Source organism: Stomoxys calcitrans, chromosome 1, assembly GCF_963082655.1.
Source record: "Stomoxys calcitrans chromosome 1, idStoCalc2.1, whole genome shotgun sequence".
NCBI lineage: Eukaryota > Metazoa > Arthropoda > Insecta > Diptera > Muscidae > Stomoxys > Stomoxys calcitrans.
The window spans coordinates 225,059,374-225,085,772 of record NC_081552.1 but is presented as its reverse complement, the minus strand read 5'-3'; the positions used below and the strand labels follow the sequence as shown (position 1 = coordinate 225,085,772).

At 39.3% G+C, this 26,399-nt stretch overlaps 1 protein-coding gene across 9 annotated transcripts in view; it reads right to left on the bottom strand.

Moving 5' to 3' along the window:
- LOC106082934 (putative uncharacterized protein DDB_G0286901) overlaps positions 1-26,399 on the bottom strand; it is a 146,408-nt gene that overhangs the window by 26,171 nt on the left and 93,838 nt on the right. For 7 of the 9 annotated variants that reach the window (XM_059362132.1, XM_059362144.1, XM_059362158.1 and 4 more), the window contains one exon: positions 22,291-22,332. The exons of the other annotated variants lie outside the window; for them this stretch is intronic. In XM_059362132.1, the coding sequence (XP_059218115.1) occupies positions 22,291-22,332 (42 nt within the window). The remainder of the gene's footprint in view (positions 1-22,290; positions 22,333-26,399) is intronic. 9 annotated transcript variants of the gene reach the window in all.

Genomic DNA, 26,399 nt, shown 5'->3' with positions numbered 1-26,399 from the left:
GCTGAGAATGGTTAGGAGCCGCCCTCTTACGCCAGAGTGACAAGGAAGCACAACAGAGATGAGCTGACTTATGCAGTCATTAATATCGGCTGTGCATTCGGTAGGATTCCACCAGATCATCGGTCCCAAGTGGAGGACCTGGTTAACGATCGGATTTTTGTACATGTGTGGACCTCTGTAGAGGGTCCACCCATACAAATGATGAGCTGCGAGTTTAGAGGGGACATCTTTACGCTGCGTTTTGCGTCGGCGGAATGTATTGATAGCGTCAAACAGCTCGTCAGAGGTATTCACGCTCCCTGGGAGGGCGCAAAGCTCGACCTGGTGAGAAAGATGGATGTCCTCCAGCTCATGAAGGCTACGGTTCTTATCAAGGGATGGGGCAGTAGATTTGCGACGGATCGCATGTTGGGATTTTTAGGCAAGCAAAATCAAGGTTTGGCCACAGAGAAGTAGGAGGTCTTCCACAGGGAGGAGAAGGAGGAGGGCATTGATCAAGTCTCTCGGTGACAAGTTTGGCTAAGACTGAAGGCATGTCGCACTACGGAAACAAAGCTGTCATTTTTAAGACTGGCAAGACTTGGATAGGCAGAAATTTTCATTCTGCGACATCAGGCAGTGCAGTGGCAGGTGACTCAACACTGCCCAACAAATAGGGGGCCGATAACGAGACAATTACGGAAAGACTAGGAGAAGCAATGATCCTAAAACTTAAATATCAAGCAGTGCAGTGGCGAGAGACCCAACGCAGTCTAACAAACAGAAGCCCAGCGACACGACCCATCACCGACTTAAAGATTCGGAATACTGGAATAAGGTAAAGATCCTAATATTGAAACATTAGGCAGTGCAGTGGCAGGAGACTCAGTGCAACCCAACAAACAGGGAGCCAATGATGGTACCATCACCTACTCCCAAGAAGCCCATTTACTTAAGATTTGGAAGGCTAAGATATGAAAAGACCCAATACAGCTTAACGAACAGGGATCCGACGATGGAACCGTTGCCGACTTTATAAAAAGTCGGAAAACTAGACTATACATCAGGCAGTGCAGTAACAGGAAAGTCAAAAAAGTCTAAAGAACAGGAAGCAGACGATCTCATATCTGAACAGACATGAGCTTTAATATCGCCCCAGAAAAAATAGTCTAAAGACGTTAAATAGCATGATCTAGGTGTTCAATTGACCGGTACCGAACGTGAAATAAAATGTTCTTCGAATTCGCCTCTCATAAGTCCATTGTTACGCGTGCTGTGTGGCAAGTGACACAGTCTTGTTGAAACCACATATCATGCAAGTCAAGCTCTTGCATTTTGGGCAAAAAAGTCATCTCACGATAGCGTTCACCATTCACAGTTACGTTACGATTCGCATCATCTTTGAAGAAGTACGGCCCAATGATGCCACCAGCCCATAAACCATACCAAAACGGTGACTTTTCTAGATGCATTGCAAGCTCTTGCAATGCTTCTGGCTGATCTTCACACCCAAATCGACAATTCTGCTCATTTACGTATCTATTGAGCCAAAAGTGAGCATCGTCGCTGACGAAGAAGAAGCGCGCGATGAACTTCCTTCACAGAGCGCGCATTTTGATAATAAAATTCAATAATTTGCAAGCGTTATACGTTTGTAAGACGATTTATTGTTAAATTATAGACCTAACTGAAGATGTTTGACAGTGAAACAAACCACGAAACGTGCGTGAAACCAGTGTTGCCAAAAAGATAATAGCTAAAAAATCACCTTTTACATATATTCTTGATAGGCCGTCCGTCTGTCTGGCGAAAGGACGCTAACTTTCGAAGGAGTAAAGCTGGGCGCTTGAAATTTCGCACAAATAATTTTTATTAGTAAATGTCACTTGGTATTGCAAACGGGTCATATCGGACCATGTTTTGATATAGCTGCCATATAAGTCCATGTCCCGATTAGACATCTTAAGCTTCAAGAGGGCGCAATTCTTATCCGATTTGGCTGAAATTTTGCACAAGGGGTTTTATATGAACTTTCAACAACTGTGCCAAGTGTGGTGCAAATCGGTGCATTATTTGATATAGCTGTCACATAAACCGATCTTGGATCTTGACCCTCTAGAGGGCGAATTTATTATCCGTTTTGGTTGAAATTTTGCACAACAATTGCTTCAAGTATGATGCAAATCCCTATACACCTGCAAGAGAGCCATTGACAAAAGTTGGCTGTCAAGACCGCGTGTCATTCATTGGGTATATACTGCAGTTGTCAAACCTATAATGCTATATGGTGTTGTGGTCTGGTGGATGGCGCTTTAAAAGTCCACCTACTGTTAAATACTCAACCGGATCTGAACGATGGCTTGTTTGTGCATCACAGCCGCACTGAGGACGACATCATCTGATGCACTGAATTTAATGCTATGGACACTGTGGCTACCCAAATTGCAGCGACCATTGCCGTGAGGTTAAGGGGGCTTTCGCATGGGTCATGTGGCGGCTACGGACACTGTGTCATCCTTGTTACAATATCTGATGTTCCAGACAGTGTGAGCCGCATTTTGATAAAAATTACTGTACGGTCCTGACAGAACCGATTGGAACTACAATATCCCTGGTAAGAGAAGTTACATAGACTTCTATTCGGATGGTTCCAAACTAAACGACCAGGTAGGCTTTGGGGTGTACTCTAAGGATCTAGAACTGGTCATATCGAAAAGGTTACCCGACCACTGCAGTATGTATCAAGCGGGGATCCTTGCAATTAAGTTAGTGGTGGAATTGCTAAGATATTGGGTTGCCCAAAAAGTAATTGCGGATTTTTCATATAGTCGGCGTAGACAAATTTTTTCACAGCTTGTGACTCTATAATTGCATTCTTTCTTCTGTCAGTTATCAGCTGTTACTTTTAGTTTGCTTTAGAAGAAAAGTGTAAAAAAAGTATATTTGATTAAAGTTCATTCTAAGTTTTATTAAAAATGCATTTACTTTCTTTTAAAAAATCCGCAATTACTTTTTGGGCAACCCAATATAATGTCATAACGACGATTGGCATAAATATCTTCTCAGACAGCCAGGCAGCCATTAAATCCCTGGAGAACGTATTTCTGAACAAACAAAAACCACCCTCGACTGTCGCAGATCTCTCAAAGAGAGACCTGTTTTGGGTGCCGGGCCACAGAGATATCCTAGGGAATTGTAAAGCGGATATGCTTGCGAGACTAGGAGCTACCCGATACAGGGTAGTTCCTAGTCTCCAGCATACTGGAATCCAGGCATACTGGAATCTGTAGGTATGCCTCTAGCGACATGTGAGCTAAGTTTTCAGGACTAGGCGCGAAGGACTACGAATGATAGATGGTCACAAAGAGGGGGCTAAGACTATGTGGCCTAAACTAGACATGAAGAGGTCTACTGCTTTGCTGTCATTGGCTAGAACAAACGTCTCAGTCATTGTGTCCATCATGACAGGTCTCTGTCTAATCGGAAAACATGCTGATACACTGAAGGTTGCCAGCAACGACTTTTGCATTAGCTGTGAGGACTTCGAAGAAGAAGAGACTATAGAACACCTTCTGTGTGTGTGGCCCGCACTAGCGGTTAGAAGAAGTTCCATTTCTCATTTCTTTGAGAACCTGTCTGATTTGGCGGATGTGAACATTCGCAAGTTATTGGGCTTTTTAAAGCGATCTGGATGGTTCAACGGTAGGAACTAGAAGGCATCTTCCTTCTTCTGTTCCTGTGGCATCACAATGGACGAAAACCTCTAAGCGAATCTGATGGCAGTCTGCCACTTAAATCCCACCTTACCTAACCTTTCGTAGTTTGATTTTTATTATTTATTTACATTTTAGAATCCCTGGGGGTGGGCCAAAGTTTCGTTCTGGCCAAACATAGAAAGTTTTTACATATATTTTTATTCCAACTCAACCAACAGTCTTTCTAATGGTTTCTCTTTTTTTTCTGAGTGTAAATATTTTTATTCTTCATTTTGTTCCAGCAATTCCTTGTTTGTTTTGCATTTACATTAACATATACAGCTTTGAGTGTGCCATCATTGTCTACGTCAACGACCACAGTGTTTTTCTATTTTCCAGTTTAGGTGCCTAGATAGCAATCAACTTAACACTTGGCTAAATAAGCCAATAAGCAAAACGTCATATGTGTAATGAAAAAAAAGTTATTGACTAGCTAGAATAACAAGTGAATAACTTATTAACAACAACAATATTTACATAATAAGAGAACTACATAGGCAAACGAACCAAACGAACTACGAAACAAATTATCTACCTTACCGTCTATGTATCAAATTTTGTTACAGCCATTCATTCATAAGAATGTACCGTAGAGCGTATACTTGACCGAAACCTACTAATGAAAGCCACCGTGGCGCAAAGGTTACGATGTCCGCCTATGACGCCAAAAGTATGGATTCAAATCCCGGCGTGAATATCAGAAAAATTTTCAGCGATTGTTATCCCCTTACTAATGCTGGCTACATTTGTGAGGTATGCTGTCATGTTAAAACTTCTCTACCAAGTGGTGCCGCTATGCGGCAGTAAAAGAGAGGGCCCTTATCATTGAGGTTAAACATTAATCGGACTGCGCTCATTGATATGAGAGAATTGGCCCCATTTTTTGAGTCAATGCGTAACCCACATTGGTCAAAGGTCCTTAAATTTGTTTTAAAAAAGGTAACCCGGATTGTCATTAACCCATTGACGACAAATGGTTAGTAAAATACCCAAGAATAGAGCTATCTTAGAAAAATTCAAGCCCGAGTTAGGAAAGAGGTATTGTAATGAAATTTGAATTGCCGTAAAGAAGACGGATGAAACTTGTTAAGAAAAATTTTTTCCTTTATATAAGGTCATGTTTTGGGTGAAATTTGGCATAGTACATCACAAATGTTGCCAGCATTAGGAGCCTCTCAATAAGTTCATTGTTACGCGTGCTGTATGGCATGTGGCACCGTCTTGTTGAAACCACATGTCATGCAAGTCAAGCTCTTGCATTTTGGCCAAAAAAAAAAAAGTTGGATATCATCTTACGGTAGCGCTCACCATTCTCAATTACGTTACGATTCGCATCACTTTTGAAGAAGTACGGTCCAATGATGCCGCCAGCCCATGAACCGCACCAAGCTGTGACTTTTTCTGGATCCATGGGTAGCTCTTGCATTGCTTCTGGCTGTTCTTCACTCCAAAATTGACAATTCTGCCAAAAATTAGATTTGTCGTAAAATGGAAGAAGCGCGCGATGAACTTTCTTTACAGGGCACGCATTTCGATAATAAAATTCAATAACTTGCAAGCGTTGTTCGTTTGTAAGACTATTCATGGTTAAATTATAGACCAAACTGAAGATGTTTGACATTGACACTGAAAGGGAAACGTGTGTGAGTGAGCTGTTTAAACCAGTGCTGTCAAACGAATAATAGCTAAAAAAATCACCTTTTAGATATAAAAATCTTCAAAACCTCCGTAGAACAAGTAAAAGTGTGGCAAATTCGGCCGGATCGAATATCATATACCCTCCACCATGGATCGCATTTGTCGAGTTCTTTGCCCGGTACTTCTTTATAGGCAAATAAAAGACAATGGATAAGAATTGCCATGCCATTGGAGCTACATCAGGTTATAAGCTGATTCGGGCCATACTTGGCTTGGATGTTAAAGACAATAGTAGATCCCATTGTGCAAAATTTCAACCAAATCGGATACGAATTCCGCCATAAAGGGAATGAAGAAGTAAAATAGGGATATCGGTTTGCATAGGAGCTATATCAGGTTATAGGCCGATTCAGACAATATTCGGTACGTATATTAAAGAGCATTGAAGAAGTCACTGTGCAAAATTTGCAATCGCATATGAATTACGCCCTCTAGAGGCTCAAGGAATAAAATCGGGAGATCGGTTTATATGGAAGCTATATCGGGTTCTGCTATTGGAGCTACGTTAGGCTATCGTAGCGCAGAGGTTAGCATGTCCGCTTGTGACGCTGAACGCCTGGGTTCGAATCTTGGCGAGACCATCAGACAAATTTTCCGCGGTGTTTTTCCCCTCCTGATGCTGGCTACATTTGTGAGGAACTATGCCATCTTAAACTTCTCTTCGAAGAGGTGTCGCACTTCGCCACGCGGTTCGGACTCGGCAAAAAAAAACGAGGTCCCTTATCGTTAAGCTTAACACTTGAATAGGACTGCACTCATTGATATGTGAGAAATTTGCCCCTGTTCCTTAGTGGAATGTTCATGGGCAAAATTTACAATCGGCGTATCGTATTAGACCGAACTGTAGACTATACTTAGCACAGTTGTTGGAGGTCATAACGGAACACCGCATCCAAAATTTCAGCGAAATCGGACAATAATTGCGATTTGTAAGGGCTAAATAAGTCAAATCGGGAGATCGGTTTGTATGGGAGCTATATCAGGGTTGTGACCGATTTGGACCGTACTAGGAACAGTTGTTGGAAATCATAGTAGAACTCCACATGCAAAATTTCAGCCAAATCGGACAAAATTTGCAGCTTGTAAGGGCTCAAGAAGTCAAATCGGGAGATCGGTTTATATGGGAGCTATATCTAAATCTGAACCGATATGGACAAAAATTTCGGCTTGTAAGGGCTGAAGAAATCAAATCGGGAGAGCGGCTTATATGAGAGCTATAGCTACATTTGAACCGATATGGCCCATTTGCAATCCCCAACGACCTACATCAATATTAAGTATCTGTGCAAAATTTCAAGCGGGTAGCTTTACGCGTTTGCCTGCTATCGTGATTTCGAAGGAAGGACGGACGGACATGGCTACATCGACTCAGAATGTAGAGACGGTCATATTTTATGCGGTCTTTGACGAATATTTCGAGGTGTTACAAACGGAGTGACTAGATTAGTATACCTCTATCCTATGGTGGTGGGTATAAAAAGACAAATCGGGAGGTCGGTTTATATGGGAGCTATATCAGATTGTGGGCCGATTTGAAACATTCTTTGCAAGTAAATTGAAGGTCATTAGAGAAATTATTGTGCAAAATTTCAGCAAAATCGGATAATGATTGCTTTGCTTTAATGATTAGAGGCTGAAGAAGTAAAATCTGGAGATTGGTTGATATGGAAGCTGTATCTAAATATGGACCGATATTGCCCAAGTAAGTCTTTATGCAAAATTTAAAGCGCCTAGCTCTACTTCTTCGAAAGTTAGTGTGCTTTCCACAGACAGTCGGACAAGCGGACATGGCTAGATTGACTTAAAATGCCAAGGCAATCCAGAATATTTATACACTTTTTTGGAGTTTTCGAGCAATATTTCGAGGTGTTACAAACAGAAAAGCGAAGTTAGGTTAGGTAAGAGTGGCAGTCCTTTACAGACTCACTTAGACAATTAAAGTCCATTGTGATACCACAGTAGCCACAGACCAAGACTTCTGGCGGGGATCGAACCCACGAATCCTGCACTGGTTATCTAAACACGCTACCAACTCAGCTACCCGGGCGCCTAATAGCGAAGTTAGTATAATCCCACCCTATGGTAGAGGGTATACAATTTATGATTTAATTGGACGTGAATCTATTGGTTTTGCTTATTTTCGGGATTTCTACTTTAGTACAGAATATGATCTTCGTGTCCCTCTTTTCCATTGTCCATGCGCACGGCATGCTAGAACAGTCAGGGTATATCTGGTAAAGCCAGGGATCAGTTTAAATGAGGTGATATATATGTGTATACCTCTGCGCGGTGATTTACATGGGTCAAAGCTTTTGATTGATCAAAGGATTATCGGTTCAAATTCCAAATTCATCAAAAACAATCCATTCTATGACTTCTGAATGTACTCTATAGCACCAAGTGCGAAGGCGATAATCTTTCGTTATCTTAAGGCCTCCAATTAATCTATCACGTAACAGCAGATTTTCATCCGTTCTGACAAAAATATTGGTTCTATTCCATTTGCATCTACTTTTCTGCATCTGTCATCACCAATTAACAACAAATAACAACCATTTTCGCACATTTAAAATATGGCACAGTTGGTTTTGATAAAAATAAACAATGCATTGATGTGTAAATAGGTGGTGTACAATAAAAAAAAAACATGCCAAGCAATAAAACATGTAAATAATTTGTAACATATTCATATCTACTTGATTCGTTTGTCTATCGTTTACCTAGAGGAGAAAATTCCCTAGTAAATAGACTATACGATGACTACATGCTAGATAATGAAGCGTCATATGTATTTATGAGTGTGTGTGTGTGTGTGTCTGTGGCTTGATAACATTTGAAATATGACGGGAGGTGGCTCTGGAGAGAAAAAAACCCCATTCATATACCATTACCCATATACAACACAACTGTAATAACCCCATTATTATTATATATTGTTGTTGTTCCTGTAAACGTTCAGTGCAAAGTCATAGAAAAATCAAACACACACATACCCATACACTACAATGCAAACACTCATGCAATTTTTGCACATTATTTCCGCGTTCAAAGAAGATAACGAGAAAAAAAAAACATATATTCACACTCATAAAACATATGGGAGAGTGAGAAAAGTTGATTTGGAGAATAACACAGAGAGATTGTCCATAACCTCTACCAAAAACAAAACAGCAACAAAGCGGTTACATTTCTCTGTTATTTGTTTGACAAAGAAAAGAGGCAATGAAAAGCATAGCACAGCATATCTCTCCTTTGTAAAGCCATAGCATCAAAGAGGCAGGGAGGAGAATGGACGGACGGACAAACAAACATATGCATGCATAGTTTTGTATGCATGATTGTGCTTCTTTTGTGGGGTATGTATTATAACATAATAGCCCCAACATTAAGTCACAGCTGAAATAAGGCAGACAACACACATATGAGCGCATGCGCAACACATGAATAATACAAGACTACAGAAAGAAGGAAAGAAAGAAGGAAGGAAAGAAAGAAAGGCATGGCACAAAAAAGAAACTCCATCCCAATCAAAAGCGAAAGTGAAATTTCTGCTTGTCTCAAGCGTCTGAATGTTTGTCGTTCAGTCATTTTGCTTTGTCCAACTAACTGACTGACAGATCAGTGTTTTAGTTTTGTTGTGTGAGTTTTTGCTGCCATCAGGCACCCTCGTCTTTGTCATTTAAACCAAATGAGCAATAGTTCTTCATATTTTACTGATTCATCTTGTATGCCGTCTCGCCAAAGGCAAAACTTGAGATTATGTCAATTTTGGGTGGGGGGAAAAAAACTTTGATTTATACCTAAGTACGACTTGAAGTTAAGATCGTTTTGATTTTAGAAAATGAGAGCTATGGAAAACTTTACCACTATTGATCAAATAAAATTGGATGTTACAAGTAGAGTGATTCAACTGGGCGAATAAATTCGATTGCCTGCTTATAGAGCGAATAGAGAGCATACAACTTTTAGCTTCTTGACGTAGGTCGATTGGTGTTGGAAATGGGCACACTAGTAAACCTTAGCGGCCTTGTTTACAAAACTTAAGGTAGTTTTGACACAGGTTTATCTGACATATTTCCTTTATAGAACTGCCAAATAAACCTATTTTAAGGCTTCATATAGTTTTATGAATAAGGCCGTACACAAATCTATTTTCTGACTTGATTAATTGAGCATCTGGATGCCACCGTAGCGCAGAGGTTAGCATGTCCGCATATGATAATGAACGCCTGGGTTCGAAATCTGGCGAGAACATCATAAAAAATTCAGCGGTAGTTATCCCCTCCTAATGCTGGCGAAATTTCTGAGGTACTATGCCAAGGAAAACCGCCTCGCCAAAGAGGTGTCGCACTGAGACGCTTCGTTCGGACTCAACATTGAGCTTTAATTTGAATCGGACAGCAATCATTGATATGTGAGAAGTTTGCCCCTATTCCTTAATGGACAGTTCAAGGGAAAATTCGCATTTGCAAGCTGTATTGTATCCCGGTGTCCTTTAAAGAACATCTCAATAAAACTTTACCTTTTTCCTCAATCGAGATCGGCTACAGAGGCGATGAGATCATTTCATTGCCAGGCCATACAACTTGTCAATAAGAGCTAATGAATCTACTTTCTAGTCCGCATAACTTTTGACTCAAGCATTGGACTTCAATCATGATGCAGCAAAATTATTGTAATTTTTTAAATAATCTGAATCTGTATATAAGCCAAAAATCGGTTTACTTATGTCTTTGCAAATCACAAAACACGAGGTCAGCCCACAAGATTTGTAGACACATCCGGAAGAATTTTTCACCTGTGGTTAGAAAACTCCGCCTATGATGCTAAACGCCTGGGTTCGAATCCTGGCGAGACCATTAGAAAAAATTTTCAGCGGTGGTTTTCCCCTCCTAATAATGGCAACGATAGTGAGGTACTATGCCATTGAAAACTTCTCTCCAAAGAGGTGTCGCACTGTGGCACGCCGTTCGGATTCTGCTACAAAAAGATAGCCTTTATCATTGAGCTTAAACTTGAGTCGGACTGCACTCATTGATATGTGAGAACTTTGCCCCTGTTGCTTAGTGAAATGTTAATGGACAAACTTTGCAATTTTGGTTAGGTGATGGACCATATCGGTCCATGTTTTAATAATAGCTGCCATATAAACCGATCTTAGATCTTGACTTCTTGAGCCGCTAGCGGGCGCAATTCTTATCCGTTTTGGTGTTCCGATGGAGTGTTTTGTTATGAATTTCAACAGCTGTGCCAAGTATGGCTGAAATCGGTCCATAAACTGATATAGCTGTCATATAAACCGATCTGGGATCTTGACTTCTTGAGGTTCTAGAGGGCGCAATTATTATCCGATTTGGTTGAAATCGGTCCATAAACTGATATAGCTGTCATATAAACCCATCTGGGGTCTTGACTTCTTGAGCCTCTAGAGGGCGCAATTCTTATCCGATTTGGTTGAAATCGGTCCATAAACTGATATAGCTGTCATATAAACCCATCTGGGGTCTTGACTTCTTGAGGCTCTAGAGGGCGCAATTCTTATCCGACATGGCTGCAATTTTGTATGACGTGTTTTGTTATGACTTACAATAACCGTGCTAAGTATGGTTCAAATCGGTCCATAACCTGATATAGCTGCCATATAAACCCATCTGGGGTCTTGACTTCTTGAGGCTCTAGAGGGCGCAATTATTATCCGATTTGGTTGAAATCGGTCCATAAACTGATATAGCTGCAATATAAACCCATCTGGGGTCTTGACTTCTGGAGCCTCTAGAGGGCGCAATTATTATCCGATTTGGTTGAAATCGGTCCATAACCTGATATAGCTGCCATATAAACCCATCTGGGGTCTTGACTTCTTGAGCCTCTATAGGGGGCAATTATCATCCGATTTGGCTGGAAATTTTTGTCAAATATGGTCTGAATCGGTCTATAGCCTAATACATCTCCCATGTAAACCGATCTCCCTCTCTTAAATCTTCAGCCCCTAAAGGGTGCAACTCTTTTTCGAATTGGCTGAAATTTTACACAACATTCAATTCGATTATGGTTCGAATTGGACCATAACTTGATATCGCACCAATAGCATAGCAATTATTTTCTTATATCCTTTGTTTGCCTAAAAAGAGATACCGGGATTTTCCTTTTCGAGTTTACTTTTTAGTATTTAGAGTGCACAGCAAGCCGATTACTGGCTTAGAGTGATCCCGCTACTGCAGCCTGGAAAGGACCCGAGTTTGGGGGAGTCGAACAGACCGATCTACCTTCTCTCACCAGTAGCAAACACGCTTGAGGCAATACTCCCCCAAGCCTCTTGGCAGAATTTCCATTTGCCGAGCTTCAACATGGATTTCGAAGACTGCATAGCACAACAGCTGCTTTTGCATGCCATCACCGCACATATTTGCCGTGGCTTTAATCGGCCCAGGCCATGTGATAGGACGGTCCTCGTGGCACTGAACCTATCGAAGACATTTGTCAGCCATGCCAAACTATTTGAGGACATCGCCAACTCGTCCCTCCAGCCAGGCCTGAAACGCTGGGTCGCCACTCATTTGTGGAATTTAGGGAAAAGAAGTCGCAGCATCGTAGAGTGAAAGATATCTGCTACGAAATCTTCAGCCACATTGTTCACTACAAAAACGCGTGAGGTGAATGCCTAGCTAACTGCTTGACGTTACATTTGATAGCTCTTACACATTCTCCCCACATGCCACAGCAATTTGCGATAGTCAAAAGCAAAAACAAGGTCCTCAATTCACTTGCCGGCAGCACTTGGGTTGCAGACTAGGAAACCTTGTTGACCATGTACAAGGCAATGGGCCGGTCGAAGGTAGGTTATGCAACACCAGTATGGTTTCGTCAGCTCTGTGACACGCAGTGGAATAATATTCAGATCGGTCAGAATGCCGCCCTCCCAATCTCATGAGGACCAGCTCCATCAGGAGACAAAGATCCTACCAGTGCGAAGGTAGGATCAATGCTGTCTAAGCAATACCTTTTGGGTTGTTATCGCAGAGACCATCCAAATCATCCACTTGCGGATAAATATCCACCTCCCAGAAGCTTGATCTAGAGCGCGAGGTTCAGCGCTACAAGAGAGAACCTCTAGATCAAGCGGCACATCAAGCAGGTCTAGAGAACAAAGCTACCGGGTGAATGTAGTTCTTGGAGAACGACCGCCTCCCATTGCACCTGAAGAAATTGACCTCCCTCGGCAAACCAGAGTAGTTCTGGCTAAATTATGTTCCGGCAGATTCAGACGCCTCAACTCCTACAGAGCAAGGATTGATGCCGACGTGCAAGATGTATGTCCCGATTGTGACCAGGGACCACACGATACACCTCACATGTTTAACTACCCAGCCAGATCCACTCGACTCAGACCCAGACCTTGTGGGCGCACCCCATCTTAATCGCAGAGTTCCTATATCTTGACACTCAACAGAATCAGACACATGAAGTATAAAACACAACAACAACACCAACATTACTGGCTTAGGTGTATGTCCATAGTGGCATGGGGCGGATTATTACACCCTTTTTTCAATCTGAGTTATCAATCAAATTGGGTATTGATTGAGGCTACTAGGGATTCAAGGAATAAAATTCAAATCCGGTAATCAGTTTATATGGGGACTATATCAGTTTATAGGTCGATTCAGATCATGCTTGGAATGGAAATTGAAAGTCAAAACGAGAGTTTTGCTGCTTTGTTTCAGCCAAATCAGGTGCAAATTGAGCGTCCCAAGGGCTCAAGAAGTCAAATCCGTTGATCAGTTTATATGGGGGCTATATCAGTTTATAGATCAATATGGACCATACTTGGCACGGATATTAAGAGTCATAACGGTAGAACTTGCGTTTCAGCCAAATCGGATGAAAATTGAGGATTCTAGAGACTCACAAAGTCAAAACCAGGGATCGGTACATATGGGGGCTACATCCAAATCGGAACTGATATGGCCCAGTATCTGTGCAAAATTTCGAGCGGCTGGCCTCACCCGTTTGAACACTCCGTCGTCAGACGTTGGGACGGAGGGACATGGCTAGATCGACTTTGAATGTCGAGACCACCAAGAATATATTGGGTTGCCCAAAAAGTAATTGCGGATTTTTCATATAGTCGGCGTTGACAAATTTTTTCAACGGCTTGTGACTCTGTAATTGCATTCTTTCTTCTGTCAGTTATCAGCTGTTATTTTTAGCATGCTTTAGAAAAAAAGCGTAAAAAAGTATATTTGATTAAAGTTCATTCTAAGTTTTATTAAAAATGCATTTATTGTACTTTCTTTAAAAAAATCCGCAATTACTTTTTGGGCAAAACCCAATATAAAATTTGTTGGATCTCATATCAATATTTCGATGAGTGACAAACGGAATGACGAAGTTGGTATACCCCAATTCCATGGTGGAAAAAGTCAGACCTACTTCTGATTTATAACAAAAGTATGGATTTACATAGAAAACTCAAAAATTTGCATTGAAATGAATTATTGTGGTCTTTATTGTGGTTTGTTGTTATCTGTCCATCATCCGAGGATTTGTGTGACTGTAACTAATGCTACTACCGTAATTTAAAAACCATAGCGCAAGATAAATCACAAAGCTTGGAGAAATGCCGAACTCCATACAAACCTGTTTAAGCAGGGGTTTGAAACGCTCAAAAGATTTCCTGGCAAACAAGCATCAGCATCACCATCATCATCATCATTATGTTCATCACAAAAGTAACAACAGGGGCTCAATCAGGTTGGCCTATGATCATAATGACAAAGATAAAGCACTGCGCAAGCGCATAAACTCAGTCAAACCACAACAAATGTGAGGAGTTGTAGCCGAATGCACTATGGAGTTGCCCTGGAGTTGTGAAGTCACAACACAACTCTTCCCCTTCAGCACTGCGTTCAACAGTCTGTCTGCTTGACTGACTGAGTGGCTGCCTAGCCGCTTTCATGTAATTTCGGTATCTGTAGCCTGAGATCTTTTGAAAGTTTCCGCTTTCTTATTCACTCTCACTTTCGATTTTATGCTGTTGTGATTTTTCTTCCCCCCACCCCCCCCCCCTCACTAGTGGGCTCTTGTGATTTATTCATGGGGGAGGAGGAGAGGAGAGAGAAAGAGACGGCTCACTGCCCGCTTGCTCAGTTTGAATGCTGATGTTTTGTCTGCTGAAACTGGCCTGCCAGCCTGCTTGCTGCTGCCTTGTGCATGATGATCATGATGATGGGAAAAGCTTTCTTTTGCAAAGTATTGCGAAATTTAGTTTTTTGTGCATTTTAACCATGTCGTGGTTTTTTTTTTTATGTCATACATATTTATGTTTACTTTTTGCCTTGTTTTGGTTTGAGGTTTTTTGTTGTTGTTGTTTTGCATTAGCATGTGATGTGATTTTTGGTTGTTGCTGTGCGCTGAACACAATTTATTCATGCGGGTCTGTCGGCTGGGACTACGACTGGGGCTGGTTTGTTTTTTTTTTTTTTTTTTTTTCGTAGCTAGACACTTGTCCCGCGCGTACTTGTGCAGAATTTATGTACGCTACGCTAACGTGTCTAAGTAACATGGCCGTAGACAGGCTAGCTAGCAGTTAGCCATAGTACAACAATTGAGTAATAATCAATTTTTGTGTTATTGCTGTAACTTTTTGTTTGTGTGTGTGTGTGTGTGTGTGCATGTATGTGGCCAAAGTCAAATGCTTGCTCTACCCACACAGGTTGTTACGACGATTCAAGAACGTGTTTGAGGTGAAGTAATTTTTTGTTTGGCGGTTTCTTTCTTTCTTTCTTGAATGGTTTATTTATCATTGCATAAAGAAATGAGGACTTAAGCCAATTCAACAGTTGGGTATTATTTTTCAGTTTTTTTTTCTTTGGTGTGTCGTCTTGGCCAAACATTATTTGGCGGATTTGTTTACACTCCGGTTTTGGGTGTTCTTTGGCTTGAAATTAAACAACACGTTTTGCTGTAGCCTGAAGATTGGTTATTCCATGCAAATTTCTGTTTTTGGGATTATCAGAGGAATAGAAAATTGTAGACTTTGAGGGTGGTCACTTATGGGGATGTGATTCTACAACAGTAGCCTTTGTCATTGGTTTGAAGTGTTACCTGAGCAGTCATGGCTGTTGAGTTGTATGGTTTTTCATTGTCCATTATAGGCAATGGTTAAGACTATGGACATTTGCATGGGACAATTGAAGATAGTTATTCTCAATGAAGTTATTACGTGACAAAAATTCATTTAACACTTGTTGCTAAAAAATTTTCAAAATTCACTAACTGCCATAGTTTCTAGGTGATTTGCAGCTAAATATAAGAAAAAATGGGTCAAAATTTCGATCCCCGCACAATACATTTTGGGTTTAACAGTTTCTGTGGGGAAATGTTTCACTATCAGATTTTAGTGAAGGAACTGTTTGGCTTGTTGGAGACTTTTTGGTATTTTAAAACTCTAAATGCATAATTTAAGCTAAATCTAAGGGTTCAAGACTATGTCAGCTAATTGACAGCTCCCGACCATACTAAGCATTTGCATTGAAAGTCATAAAATATTGGGTTGCCCAAAAAGTAATTGCGGATTTTTCATATAGTCGGCGTTGACAAATTTTTTCACAGCTTGTGACTCTGTAATTGCATTCTTTCTTATGTCAGTTATCGGCTGTTACTTTTAGCTTGCTTTAGAAAAAAAGTGTAAAAAAAGTATATTTGATTAAAGTTCATTCTAAGTTTTATTAAAAATGCATTTACTTTCTTTTAAAAAATCCGCAATTACTTTTTGGGGAACTATAATTAATTATGTCAAGCTATGCTATGATGGATTTTTGGCGTACCTTACATTGACTCAAATTTGGGCTTCAGTTTGTGTGTTGGCTTTATTAAAAACAGGAACTTTGTTCACCATATTCGAAATGCAGTTTAGGGGTATTACAAAAGCTCTAATGCTTCGCAACAGCATGAGTTTGAGAGGATTTTTTGTAGGTCTGTCTGTTAGTGCGTCTATCAGCTTTTCCGCCTGTCTGCTCGCTTGTCTACCGTCTAATCCTCCGACTGTCCGTCCGCAGTTTAGGGGTATTACAAAAGCTCTAATGCTTTGCAACAGCATGAGTAACATCTTCGCTTGTTAAAGAAGTCAAGTTTAAGATGATTTTCTGTAGGTCTGTCTGTTAGTGCGTCTATCCGCTTTTCCGCCTGTCTGGTCGCTTGTGTACCGTCTAATCCTCCGACTATCCGTCCGTCTGTTCGTCCGTCCGTCTGTCAGTCCGTCTTTCTATGTGTGCATCTATTCGTCCGTATGTCTTTCCGTCTGTCGAAATCATGACATCTTTCGAACGAATGAAGCTCTCCGCTTGGTAATTTACATAGACACATCGTGTTGATGTACGTCGTTTAGAATTGCTAGAGATGGGCGAGAGCTACATACCCAAAAGGTATTTACCCGTTGAATTGGGTAAATATCCGGGTATTTACCCATTTATACCCAAAAGCTGGGTATTTAAAATTTTGCAGATATCTGTTTGTCCGTCTGTCCGTCTGCCAATCCGTCTGTCCGTCCGTCTATCTGTCTGTGTGTCTATCTGTGCATCTGTCCGTCCGTATGTCTGTCTTTCCGTTTGTCGAAATCATGACATCGTTCGAACGAATGAAGCTCTCCGCTTGGTAGTTTACATAGACACATCGTGTTGATGTACGTCGTTTGGAATTGCTAGAGATGGGCGAGGGCAAAAAACTAAAAGGTATCTACCCGGTGAATTAGGTAAATACCCAGGTATTTAGCCATTTATACCCAAAAGCTGGGTATTTAAAATTTCGCAGATATCTTGTTTGTCCGTCGGTCTGTCTGTCCATCCGTCTGTCCGTCCGTCTGTCCGTCCGTCTGTCCGTCCGTGTGTCCGTCCGTCTGTCCGTCCGTCTGTCCGTCCGTCTGTCCGTCCGTCTGTCCGTCCGTCTGTCCGTCCGTCTGTCCGTCCGTCTGTCCGTCCGTGTGTCCGTCCGTCTGTCCGTCCGTCTGTTCGTCCGTCTGTCCGTCCGTCTGTCCGTCTGCCCATCCGTCTGTCCGTCCATCTGTCTGTCCGTCCATCTGTCTGTCCGTCCGTCTGTCCGTCTGTCAGTCCATCTGTCCGTCTGTCTGTCTGTGCATCTATCTGTCCGTATGTCTGTCTTTCCGTCTGTCGAAATCATGACATCGTTCGAACGAATTAAGCTATCTGCTTAAAAGTTTACACAGACACAGTGTATTGATGTACGTCGTTTGGAATTGCTAGAGATGGGCAAGGGGTAAATACCCAAAAGGTATTTACCCGGTGAATTGGGTAAATACCCTGATATTTACCCATTTATACCCAAAAGCTGGGTATGTATAATTTTGCAGATATCTTGAGTACAAAAACATTTTCCAACCAATTTTTGATGATTTCATATGCTTTGTATATAAACCTGACCTTCTGATCTCATAAAATTGGATTTAAGTTATATATAGCCGCTATATAGACCGATCTGCAGACTGAAAGCCTTGAGACAATAAATTGGTCATTTTTCATCCGATTTCGATGAAATTTAGCACAGTGAGTTTTGGTAGGCCCCTATCCATTTCTGCGAAGTATAGTTCAGATCGTACTATATTTCGATATAGCTGTCCTATAGACCGAACGCCCGATATAGGGTATTGAGGCTATAAAAGATTCATTTATCACCCGAATTTTATGAAATTTGGCACAGTGAGTTCTGGCAGACCCCTACCCATTCCTGCCCGTATTTGGATATAGCTGTCATACAGACCGAAACCCTATATAGTGTAATGAGCCTATAAAAGGAGCATTTTTAATCCTATTTCGATGAAATTGGGCACAGCGAGATCTGGTAAACCTTTTTGTTGAATATCGTCCAGATCGGACCATATTTGGATATAGCTGCCATATAGACCAATCTCTTGGTTAAGGGGATCATTTTTCATCCGTTTTCGAAGGAATTTAAAACAGTGCGTTTTGATAGACCTCTACACCTTGGTAACAAACGTCGTCCAGATCAGACCATATTTAGATATAGTGGTTCAGATCGGACTATATTTGGATAAAGCTGCCCTATAGACCGACCGCTCGATCTCCTGATATAGGGTATTGAGGCTATAAAAGATCCATTTATTACCCGAATTCGATGAAATTTGGCACAGTGAGTTCCGGCAGACCCCTACCCATTCCTGTCCATATTTGGATATAGCTGTCATATAGACCGACCTCCGGATGGAGTGTAATGGGCCTATAAAAGCATTTTTCACCCGATTTTGATGAAATTTTAAACATTGAGTTTTGATAGAACTCTACACCTCTATGTCAAACATCGTCCAGATTGGACCATATTTATATATAGCTGCCATATAGACCGATATCCTGATATAGAGTTTTGGGATTGCATTTGGGACATTTTGGTTCACATTTCAATATTTCTCCCATATAAAGTAGTCTTACGATTTGACTTCTTACGATACAAAGAAATCCGGAGTTAACTCAAATCGGCTGAAAGTTTTCCAATTTGGTTGCATGTACAGCGGTTTTGTGACTTAAAACGACCACACCAAATACCGCCCAGCAAGTATATAAAAAAACTAGCTCTTATATAAACGGATTCCCTTATTTGGCATCTGGAGCCCCTAAAAGTCTGAATATTTGACCCACATCAAATCCCTTCCGGAAAGGTCAATAAGTAGATATAGCTCCCATATAAACCGATTCCCCAAATTTGACTTTTTGAGCCCCTAGAAACCTTAGTTATTGTCGGATTTGGCTGAAATCGGGAATGAAATTTGCTTTATACTATTCAACATCCATATCAAATGCCGACTGAATAGGTCCAATAAATGATAAAGCTCCCATATAAATAAATCCATCGAATTTGAGTTCAAGATGCCCCAATATTTATGCGATTTTATTTAAATTTGATACATTAATGTCCTTCTACCACCATGTAAAAGTCCCACCCATATAAACTCATCCTCCGAATTTGAATTATTGATGCTCTAGATAAGTCAATCATTTATCGATGTGGAATCTTAAAAATAACCCAGAGGTATACACCGTAAATATGTGGTTAGTCAAGATTCGGCCCGGCTGAAATTCTCACTTTTCCGCTCTTTTTTATATTCTCCACTTTAGGATAGGGGTATATTAATTCCATCATTCCGTTTGTAGCTCAAAATATTGATCTGTCATCCAATAAAGTATATATTTATTCCCTACACCATTGCAGTGGTAGTGAATTTGTTTCTAACACCAAGAAAGAGAAGGTATAGACCCATTGATTAGTATACCGATAGAATCACTTTCTGATTCGATTTAACTATGTCTGTCTGTCTGTCTGCCCGCCTTTGTGTCTGTCCTTCTGTCTATGTTAATTTGTGTACAAACAACAAGTCGCAGTTTTCATCCGATCGTCTTCAAATTTGGTACAGACATGTTTTTCGGCCTAGAGACGAAGCCTATTGAAATTGGGAAAAATTGGTTCAGATTTGGATATAGCTCCCATATATATGTTCGTCCGATTTGCAGTAATAATGCAATAAAATGGTCATTTGTTAACCGAATCTCAGGAATTTTAGCATGAGAGATTTTCTCTTGACTACCGATATTACTGGTGAATTTCATTCAAATCAGTTCAGATTTAGACATAGCTCTCATGTATCGCTCGATTGGCTGAAATTTTGTGCGTAAGTGTTTTGATACGACTTCCAACAACCATGTCTAGTACGATCTATAACGGTTCATAACCTGGTATAGCTTCCACATAAACCTATCTCCCCATTTGAGGCCTTGAGCTCCTGGAAGCTACAATTGTTATTCAATTTCTGATACGACTTCCAAAATACGGCTCAAATCGGCATACAACCTGATATAGCTCCCATGTAAACCGATCTCCCGATTTGACTTCTTGAGTCCCTGGAAGGCGAAATTTTTGTTCGATTTTCTGTTATGAGTGCCAACAACTGTGCCAAGTACGATTCAAATCAGTCTATAACCTGACATAGCTTCCATATGAACCGGTCTCTCGGCCCATAAAAGCCACATTTATTATCCGATTTTATCAAAATTTAAGACAGTGAGTTGTGCTAGGTCCCTCGACATCTTTCTGCACTGTGGCACACATCGGTTCAGATTTGGATAAAACTGCCATATAGACCGGTCTCTCGATTTAAGGTCTTGGGTTCATATAAAGCGCATTTATTGTCCGCTTTCGCAGAAACTTTGTTAGACCCTTCAACATTCGTCTTCAAATTGGCTCAGATCGGTCCAGATTTGGATACAGCTGTCATATAGACCGATCTCCCGATTTACGGTTTTGGGCCCATAAAAGGCGCATTTATTGTCCGATGTCGCCGAAAATTTGGGATAATATGTTATGTTAGACCCTCGACATCTTTCTGCAATATGGCACACATCGGTCCAGATATGGATATAGCTGCCATACGGACCGATCTCTCGATTTAAGATTTTGGGCCCATAAGAGGCGCATTAATTGTTCGATTTAGTCAAAATTTGGGATAGTGAGTTGTGTTGGGCTCTTCAACAACTTTCTGTAATTTGCCTCAGATCGGTCCAGATTTGAATATAGCTGTCATATAGACCGATATCTCAGTTTAAGGTCTTGGACCCATATAAGGCACATTTATAATCCGATTTCGGTGAAATTTAACACATCCGTGTCGTATATGGTTCAGTTCGGTCTATATTTGGATATGGCTACCAAAAAGACCAATATTTTGTTCTACAAAACTGAATAATGACTTCTACTTATCAGACCACTCAATGTCCTCGTTGAATTTGGTCGGACCATTTTTCGGTATAGCTACTATGGGGGCATAAATAATACATTTTTCACCGGATTATGACGAAAGGTGGTTTACATATATACCCGAGGTGGTGGTTATCCAAAGTTCGACCCGGCCGAACTTAACGCCATTTTACTTGTTTTTTTCGAAAATCTTTTCTATAGCTCTTAAAAATTATTTTATTTTATGTTTTATTACATATTTCTTTATATTAATTATTTTTTTTTTATTTATTTTTTATTATTTATTTTTTATTATTTATTTTTTATTATTTATTTTTTTATATTTTATTTTTTTTTTTAATTTTTTTATTTTTAATTTTTTTTTTATCTTCATATTTTTTATTTTTTTTTGTTTTTATCTTTTATTTTATATTACTTTATTTTTTATTATTTTTTTATATTTTAATTTTTTTCAATTCTTGTTGTATTTTATTTTATTTTATTTTATTTTATTTTATTTTATTTTATTTTATTTTATTTTATTTTATTTTATTTTATTTTATTTTATTTTATTTTATTTTATTTTATTTTATTTTATTTTATTTTATTTTATTTTATTTTATTTTATTTTATTTTATTTTATTTTATTTTATTTTATTTTATTTTATTTTATTTTATTTTATTTTATTTTATTTTATTTTATTTTATTTTATTTTATTTTATTTTATTTTATTTTATTTTATTTTATTTTATTTTATTTTATTTTATTTTATTTTATTTTATTTTATTTTATTTTATTTTATTTTATTTTATTTTATTTTATTTTATTTTATTTTATTTTATTTTATTTTATTTTATTTTATTTTATTTTATTTTATTTTATTTTATTTTATTTTATTTTATTTTATTTTATTTTATTTTATTTTATTTTATTTTATTTTATTTTATTTTATTTTATTGTATTCCAGAAATCCCAAGTCGAAATTTTAATACCGAATTTAAATAATAATTCAATTTAAAACTAATCTTATAATAGAACAAAGCAAGCAATCAACAAACAAAACAGATTAACTCAAACAGGGGGAAAAAATAGGAAAATTACCGTTTGTTTTGCAAATGAACCCCAAAAATGGAGATTTCCTGCCTGGAAAACAAAAAGAGAATTGAAGAAAGAAGAAAAAATTAAAGATTATTGAACTAAAATCAAGAGAAAAAACAAAAGGGGCAAAGGAAAATGACAAACAAACAGTTTTCGGGGGGATTTTTATGTTTGGCAATAGGCAAGGCTGAAGGCAAATGGAAACGGAAACGGAAACAAACATAAAACAAGCCATAGCGCAATTCAAGACAAATGAAACCAGTGCGGTTGAAAACCAAGAAACTGTTGTCACACGCACAGAAGAAAGAAATGGAGCTGAGATTGAGAGACTAGTGGCTCACAATGCTGATGATAATTGGTTGATGCTGATGCTGATAATGCTAATGAACGTTATTAGGGATTAATCCAGGCAAATGTTAATGAAAATAGGAAAATAACCATACAAAAAAAAAAAAAAACAAAAAAAATGATTAACACAAAGAAGTAAAAAAAAAAATTAATTTGTTTTTGGAGACACGCACTGTCACAAATGAGGGATATACAAAACCCTCAAAAAACGTTATACTTTTACTTTTAATAACACTTTCACTATAAATTCACCAACCACACGAAATGCTCTACATGAGCAACAACAACCAAAGATAAAGATGCCTGAAAAATTGTTAAGATAAAAGTCAGCTTAAAGAGAAACAAAATACACATACGATCTTTGCTTGAAAGGGTCCCATAAAAAAATAAATGGGCGGAAAAAGGTTGGGCTCACAAAAAGCCATTATTCTTAAATGACACTCAGTTGCTAAAATCAGCCCAAGATCAAATATACACTGCTTAACAATAACTTAGGATAGGAGGAAAATGTTCCACGTATTGACCAAACAAGAATGGATTTTCTTCGAAAAATAATAATTATTTATTATATAAATTATCTTATATAAAAAAACTCAATTTGTGTTTGTTGGTAGGTTTGTTTGTGTGTTCCTTATAGGCTCAAAAACGACTGAACCGATTTTCTTGAAATTTTCACCAATGGAGCATAATGGTCCCGTGCTGAAAATAGGGTACTACATTTTTATGCCCTACACCACTACTGTGGTACTGGGTATTATAACTTAGTGAATTTGCTTGTAACACCCAAAAGGAAGAGAGATAGACCCATTGATAAGTATACCGATCGACTCAGAATCACTTTCAGATTCGATTTAGCCTTGTCCGTCTGTCTGTCCGTCTGTCCATGTTAATTTGTTTACAAAATACAGGATGCAGTTTTCATCCGTTCGTCTTCAAATTTGGTACAGGCATGTTTTTCGGCCTAGAGACGAAGTCTATTGAAATTGGAAAAAATCGGTTTAGATCTGGATATAACTCCCATATATATGTTCGTCCGATTTTCAGTAATAGTGCAATAAAATGGTCATTTGTTAACCAATTCTCTCGAAATTTGGCAGAAAGGATTTTTTTACGACTCTTAACATTACTGGTGAATTTCATGGAAATCGGTTTAGATTAAGATATAGCTCTCATATATATATATAGCCCGATTTTCACTCCTAGAACCACTGCAAGGACATTCATTGACCAATCTTGCCAAAATATTGCACAACACTTTCCTCGACGACTACCACAATATTCACAGAGTTTGGTCAAAATCGGATCAGATTTAGATATAGCTCCCATATATATGTTCGTCCGATTTGCAGTAATATTGCAATAAAATGGTCTTTTATTACCCGATTTTCTCGAAATTCGGCCGGAGGGATTTTCTCTTGACTCTCAATATTACTGGTGAATTTCATGGAAATCAGTTCAGATTAAGATATAGTTCTCATATATATATATCGTCAGATTTTCATTCCCAGACCCACTGCAAGCGCATTTATTTATCCATCTTGCCAAAGTTTTGCAAAACTCTTTCCTCGAAGACTGCCACAGTATCTGAGGAGTTGGCTCGAAATCGGTTCAAATTTAGATACGGCTCTCATATATATGTTCGTCCGATTTTGAGAAATATTGCAAAAAAGTGATCATTTGTTATCCGATTCTGTCGAAATTTTGCAGGAAAGATTTTCCTATGATTCTCAATATTACAGGTGAATTTCATATAAATCGGCCCAGATGTAGATATAGCTGTCATATATGTATATCGCCAGATTTTCACCCCAAGAGCCACTGCAAGCGCATTGTTTGACCAATCTTGGCAAAATTTTTGCACAACGCTTTCCTCAACGACTACCACATTATCTGAGAAGTTTGCTCGGAATCGGTTCAAAATTAGATATAGCTTTCATATATATGTTCGTCAGATTTTGGGCAATTTGCCATAATGTTGTCATTTGTCAATCGTAGTTTTTACAGTTTGAACATAGTTGCTCGCCGAGGTCCATCGGAATTGGTTCAGAATTGCATATAGGTCCCACATTGAATTGTACTTATATGATAGTTGTAGGGTATTATTCAATCGGCACTGCCCGACTATTGCCCTTCCTTAGTGGTTTTTATATTTGAAGGGGGAGCGGACCCTCCCCCTTACCCTAATTTTCAGAAACGCCAGATCTGGGAGATGGGTGGTGCGATTTAAGCCAAATTTTGTGTGCCTTCTTTTAGTAACCTACAAACACAAATTTGGTATTCAAATTTCGGATGGGATACCTAGGGGGGACGCCCCACCCCAAAACCTACCAAATATATATATACACAAATCACGACAATATGGGACTCAAATGAAAGGTATTTAAGATAAGAAAACTTATCGGATTTTCAATTGTCGGACCAAGTGTTTGGGGGACCACCCTTACCCTCAAAACACCCCTAAATCGGACATTTTTACCGACCATGGCAATATGGGACTCAAATGAAAGGTATTTGCGAGTAGAATACGAATTTGATATGCAAATTTGGGACAAAGTTTCTGGGGGTCTACCACTTCCCCAAAATACCGCCCAAACAGGACTTATTTACTGACCATGACAATATGGGGCTTTAATAAAAGCTATTTAAGTGTAGAATACGAATCTGATATCCAGTTAAGGGGCCAAGTGTTTGGGGGGCCGCCCATCCCCTAGAACATACCCCAAAGAGGAGAAATTTACGACCAGCAATATGGGCAATATGGGACTCAAATGAAAGGTCCTTGGAAGTAAAGCACGAATCTGATATCAATGTTTCGGAAAAGTATTCATGGGGCCCCCCCCCCCCCAAAAAAAACCACCCACCCATAGGAAGTATTTGTTGACTATTGCTATATGAGGCTCAAATGAGAGGCTTTTTAAAGTAGAACACGAATCTAATATATATTTTCAAAGCCAAGGCAATAAGTGGCCGCCTTATCCTCTAAAACACCCTCCAAAACCGGTCACGTTTGCCAGCTAAGGAAAAATGGAGCTGAAATGAAGGGTGTTTGGGAGTAGACCATGAATCTGACATCAACATTGAATCTGACATCAACTGTCTTGGGGACGTCCCACCACCATAACAACCCCCATCACCAAGACAATTTGTGTCTTTAAGACAGTGGAGCTCGATATTCATAGTTTCTAGAGCCCATAACCCAAACCGTACATATTTGCTGGCTTTTTTAATAAAGGATTTAAATGACTTGTATGTGAGAGATTCACGGAGACCACCGGTAGCACAGAGGTTAGCATATCCGCTATCTATGACGCTAAACGCCTATGTTCGAATCCTGGCGAGACCATAAAAACAAATTTTCAGCGTTGGTTTTCCCCTCCTAATGTTGGCAACATTTGCGAAGTTCTATGCCATATAAAACTTCTCTCCAAAGAGGTGGCGCACTGCGGCACGCCGTTCGGACTCGGCTATAAAAAACAGGCACCTTATCATTGAGCTTAAACTTGAATGGGACTCCACTCATTGATATGTGAGAAGTTTTCTCCTGTTTCTTAGTGTAAAGTTCATGGGCAAAATTTGCATTTGCATTGGTATTTGAGATTAGAGAAACAAATTTGATATCCCAATTTTGAGGCCAATGGCAATATGGGGTTCAAATAAATGATATATAGATATATGAGAATAGAGCACGTTGGTGATATATTTTCATGGCATATATAAATCGGGCATATTTACCGACCATGTCAATGTGGAGCTTAGGACCATGT